Source organism: Pteropus alecto, unplaced genomic scaffold (assembly GCF_000325575.1).
Source record: "Pteropus alecto unplaced genomic scaffold, ASM32557v1 scaffold113, whole genome shotgun sequence".
NCBI lineage: Eukaryota > Metazoa > Chordata > Mammalia > Chiroptera > Pteropodidae > Pteropus > Pteropus alecto.
Window position 1 is genome coordinate 8,039,424 of NW_006433949.1, and position 5,499 is coordinate 8,044,922.

The 5,499-nt window shown below is 51.2% G+C and overlaps 1 protein-coding gene across 1 annotated transcript in view; it reads right to left on the reverse strand.

Annotated features, from left to right (window-relative positions):
• The window catches only part of UPB1 (beta-ureidopropionase 1), a 29,437-nt gene that overhangs the window by 670 nt on the left and 23,268 nt on the right, over positions 1–5,499 (reverse strand). Inside the window, exons 7-9 of the mRNA XM_006908728.1 lie at positions 3,781–3,862; positions 2,731–2,773; positions 1,352–1,506 (exon numbers count right to left, since the gene is read on the reverse strand). Of these exons, the coding sequence (XP_006908790.1) occupies positions 1,352–1,506; positions 2,731–2,773; positions 3,781–3,862 (280 nt within the window). The remainder of the gene's footprint in view (positions 1–1,351; positions 1,507–2,730; positions 2,774–3,780; positions 3,863–5,499) is intronic.

Here is a 5,499-nt window from a genome sequence, read left to right on the forward strand (position 1 = left end):
GCTGAACCAAAGCAGCCCACAGCCCAGAGAGAGGACCTGCTCCAGGTCACTAGTCAGGGATGGAGTCGTATATGATCTGCACCATGGTCTCCTGGCTCTGGGTTTGGAAGTCCGTCCACTCTATATGTCACTTCATCATCATGGACACAGGCAGAGGCTGGGAGAGGGTAGGGGCAGGACTGGAAAGCCCACCCAGGGTGCTTATACCCCAGCGTTCCCTCCCTCTCTCTTTCCCAAAGCCTTGACAAGAGCTTGTGCCCATCACCACAGCTTCGGAAGGCTTCTGCTTTCAAAGAGTTACGAATGAGAAAACATTCCATTTATTGGTTCCAACTTCTAAATGCGTGGATTCCTGCATTGATCTGAACTCCCCAGGAAGAGAAGAGACAGGCCAAGAGACTTTCCCATGGGCAACGCCTTGTTTGTCTGAGAGGACCTGAGCCTCAGGGAAAGTGCTCAGGGACCAACGGTCAGGTAAATGGGGGCCCGGGCCTAAAGCCTTTGTCTGGCTGGATCCAAAGCCATGGTTCCTCCTGAACGTGCTGCGCAAAGTCGTTTAGTCATGAAAATGTGACATTCATTTGTATGTACAGTTTGCTTATAAATAGGTGCTGATTTGGTGGAAATACTGTTCGACATTAATACAGCAAATTCCATATGCATCCATGATGAGACATCATAGTCTGTGGGATCCCAGGCCATGGCTGCCACTGCCCCATTCCAGGAGGGCAGGCACCTACTCTCCTCTCGCAATTCCTGGCACCTATTCTCCTCTCACAGGTATTAGGTCTCAAAAGCTGCTTGAGACATTTCAAGTTAAGCCTCTTGTTTTATAAATGGAAGCACTAAGGCCCAGGAGCAGAAGGTCTTTACTTAAGATGACTGAGGATGGAGGTGACAGAGCCAGGCCTAGATTCCATTTCTCTACATGACCCATTTCCCTCTATTGTCCAGGCCTAGGCCATGGAGTCTGGCCACAGGCAGAGCCAGACACACACATTTATCTTGTGATAAGTGCAAATGCCTGGAAAGGAAAAAAGGATTAGAGAAGCCAATCTACTCTATTCTCTGGACAAATGAAATTGAGATTAATTTGTTTGAAGGCGCCCAGAATCTAAATCAGATGAGAGCAGAATTTATTGAAGCCTGCTGTCTGGGCGTCATTTCACCCAATGGTTCCTCCCCTGTGCAACAGCCTTGGCTGGGCAAGCTGGAGCCTGCAAGGAGGCAGAGACCCAGCCCTCTGCTCAACTCAGAGCCTTGCATGGGCTGTCCCAGAGGGTAAGCCCTGAGAGCAGAATGGGGGCCAAAACAGAGGAGAAGGGCAAGAGCAGAGGACTCAGGGACCTACTTTGAAGTTCCAGATGTCATTTATTTGCCGACAGAGGTTGAGGTTGAGCTCAGCAACCAGCAGTCCCTCTCGGTTTCGGGAGAGCCCAGGAGTGCGGCTACTGTCCGGTGCTGCCACGTAGCTTGAGCCATAGAAGTAGCCAAAGTCATGGTGAGCTTTGAAAGAGTAAAGAGAAACACCATGAGCTTTACAGGCACACAGTGGACTCTGTGGAGGGGCAGGCACATCAAGGGATGCCCAGGACAAAAAATCCACACCACCCACCCAGCATCTGCCAAGCCCTAAAGCCCCAAGGACATACTTCCGTCCTCAGCCCTGACAGCTCAGACAGTTGCTGCAAAAGTCACCCTCACAGCCCTCACCTCTGCCTCTGGGAACATTTCTAAAAGTCACTCTTGTAGAGATGTTTGGTCCTTTGTTCCCAACATCAGCCACATACAGCCTAGGGGAGTCATATGGCTCTGCAGGGCTTCCTATGTGACCTGCTTCCTGTGGTGGCCTCGCGCAGCAAGCTAGAGGCTCTGCCTTCACTCGACTTGCCAGTTGTGTCACCCGTACCCTTGTTCCATGCCTTGGTCTCACCAGTACGGTGGCCACCCTGCAGGCATGTAAGGAGCAGGCCGGCACAGTGCATGGCCTGGCAGAGGACCGGATGTAGCAGGTACCCAGTGAACCTCATTTTCCTGCCTCTTCCACAACTCCGTCTGCAGGGAGCTAACAGGAATTGAAGACCCTGTAAGTCTGGGGTCTAGAGTGGAGGGATATGCGACCCTTTCAGGGAGCGCTTTTCTGGGAAACAGACCCAGGGGACATCCTGAGCTAGCTCAGACCCCTCCTTGGTGAGAAGGAAGTCCCTCCCTCCCATATTCCTGGCCAGAGAGGTAGGACCAGCAGAGGTGAGGTGACACCTGCCCTCAGATCAAAATAAGTTATGGCTTCTAGGATCCCAGCGCAATCCATGCTAGTGATCTAGAGCATTTGTACAACTGAGGGGGGAATGGACAAGGACAAAAGAGAGGAGTAAGTGAGGTCTTTTGGGTGGATGAAGCACCCAGGGAGCTCACAAAGGGCTCCTCCCCCACATCTTCTTGGTCCATCTTCATGCCAAACCCGAGGAAGGATGGAGTCCAATCCAATCCCATTTGATCTCTGTCCAGGGACTGAGGTGGGCACAAGCTCAGGACCGCCTATCCATATCCTGGGCAAAGTCAGGCTCCCACACTGTGGGCAAGAGAGCCGAGAGGAGTCAGTTTCTCTGCCAGATGTGCAGACGTGATCTGTGGGGCAGACCCCGCCCGGAGAAGGCAGATGGGGAAGGGGACAGTGAGGCCCACTCCTTAACTGCAGCCTCCAACACCAAGGAAATTCATGGAACATACCTTTCTTCCCATCTCCGGAGGTAAACTCATTCGGGAAGTGCTCCTATGAAATAAAACCAAGGTGAGATGCACCTATAGGTGGCACTACCTCTACATTCATCACAAAGTCAGGCTGAGGTGGAGTTCGTAAAGATATAAAGTGAGATGGAATGGCCTGTCCTCACTGTCCCTAATGAATCCCTAGCACTGGGCAAAAATGCAGGCCAGGCAGCCTGCCAGGAATTTGACAAGCAAGGTAAAGATCTGGATTTTTTTTTTTTTTCCTTTGGGGAGCTTATAATCTGCTGGGAGAGAAGAAAGGCATTGCAGAGAAGTTTTTAGGGCTATGAAGGCGGTTGGGGTTTGCCTGTTGATGTAACAAAGCCCTAGCCTGGGGTCTGTGAGGGTAGTAAGGGGGTATCCACACACTGTTTTTGGTATTTCCCCCAAAGCTTAATAGAAACTGCGCACCAAGCTATGATGGGGTTACACAAGTTAATTAAAACATCAAGTTCCTTTATGTTGCCAGAAATTAGACCAATTTAGTATAGACACCTTGGTTATCTCAGACGAATCGGATGCTCTGATTAGAGTTTGAAATCTGCTAAATAAGAACGAGGAAGAATATTACGTATTAAATGCATCCTGTTCAGTAGTCAGAATCATTCAGTGCATGGGGTTCACGGGGGAAAATACGAAACCAGACACTTCGTGGTGGCAGAGTAAGAGCCTTTCAAAACAGTTTCAGCTAAAAACAAAAGACAAAAATAGAGAAGGAACATAGTGCTATCTTTAAAAGGAACGGACTAAGCCAGTTTCCTCCCTTCCGGGCCCCTAGGATTTGTGGCACGAAGAGAGGAAACAGGGAGAAGAGAGGTCTGACATGTCATGTCCCCTGCCCCACCTGCCAGCAGACAGCGGACAGCAGCTTCTTTGCTTGTGGCCTTCGCTGATCTGAAGAGGCTAGGCCCCCTCTGGCAGGCAGGTTTCACGGCAGCTTATCGCTCTGTCCCCTTGCCAGCACACCTGGTTGACCAAGTTGAGGAGCCTGGCCAGACCTCGGGGACTTACCTTGCCCACGCGATTGATGGCGCAGGTGAAGCAGTGATTGGCTATGGCTGCGTTCCGGGCCTCAACTGGCCACATGGACTCACTGTGAGAGAAGAACGAAAGGTGCTAAGTTTCTAACTTCCCAGCCAGACTCTATGGATGCTTAGCCCCGAGTTGCAGGGGCCAGCCCCTCCAGGCCTTCAGTGGGGATGGCCGGGGAGACTTTTTATGCCCATAGGTAACCCTTAACCTAGAAGCAGGCCAGCTTTTTCTCAGCTTGTCCCATGCTCCAGCCCATGGAGCCTTCTGCAGGCAGAAGCAGCCCTGGATCAAATCTTCTCCCTGAGCCTCGAGTTTCCTTTTCGGAAACTTTCTCAAAGGGAGATTGTAAAGACTTAACGACCGACCGGGCAGGTGAAGCTTCTAGAGGGGCCTGTGTGGCGGGAGCTCCAGAACTGCTACTTCTCATTCCTTCCCTCCTCAAGGGTCAGTGAGGAACCTGCTTTTCAGGCTGGGCAGTCTTACCTGGAAAATGTCAGAGGGAAGCTGAGGGCCTGGAGGCTCTGCACTGCCCTGCGAAGGCTCTAACTGCCTGCCCCAACCCTACTCTGCTGTGATGCCTTATACAGCAATCTCCACAGGGGGAGATTTCAGGCCAAGCTAACAGGGTAAACCCAGAGGAATTTAGCTAATGGTGGTGACGGTGGGGGGCAGGGGTAGATCCTGTAGCAGGAGTTACCTCCCCTGAGCCAGTCTCCCTTTCCCAGTGCCTTCTCATCTCCATCTCTAAGTAAGGGCTCTGCTTCTCTTAGTAGTATAGGAAAAGAGGCAGCCCCCAGGCACAGCTAAGCTGTGGGCTTTCCTCAGTCCAGCGCCTACACAGGGGAGGACGTGGCAGGAGACTTGGCCCCAATCAGAGACCCTGTCCTTCTCCAGCCCACCAACTAAAATGTGCCATGGAATTCAGTGGGCCTTCTGGTCACTAATTATCTCTTGTCTGAGGAACAGCATCATTAAGATTCTGGATTGACAGATATAATGCCCACTTAGAAACACTGAGTGATTGGGAGCAAAATGCCCTGGAATCTTCCTTCCTGTCAGCATGCACCTGGTTTAAATCGGGGAGTAGGTGGAGGGGGTGGATGCTTGTCACAAGCCCAATTCTCAGGAGGATTCACGTGTCTGGGTGGGGAAAAAAAAAAATCACAGGCTTGATTGAGGGGACTCATTTTGCTGCTTTTTTCTACCAGCTGCTAAGCTGAGCTGACAAAACTTTTAAGAAAGGAGTTTTACAGAAACACACCCATAAATGACATTTTCAAGAATTAAATAGACAGTTGCAGGGCGAGTGCCATAAAACATCTTTCTTGCAATTCTCCAGGGAGGGTGTACTGCGTAGGACTCAAACCTACAGCTGGCAATAAAACTTAGGCTCTCAAAACAAGCGAGGGAAAGGAAGCCGGAGGTTCGTGAGAGCCCAGCGCGTGCTGGGATCACGGAGATCCCAGTGGGGGTGTGGGGACATCTGCCATATTCCCAGTGTGGCTACGCGAGCCCCTAAAAATAATCAGAGTGGGAAGATGAAATGCAGCGAGGGAAAGGGACAGCGGCTTTCGAACTGCATGGCAGACGTCTCCGACCACACGGGCTGCATAGGATTGTCGGGATGAGGTGCTTTTATCGAAAAGCGCTTCAGCTCTATTGTGTGCTTAGGATTGTGAGACCCTAAAACGAGTGAGG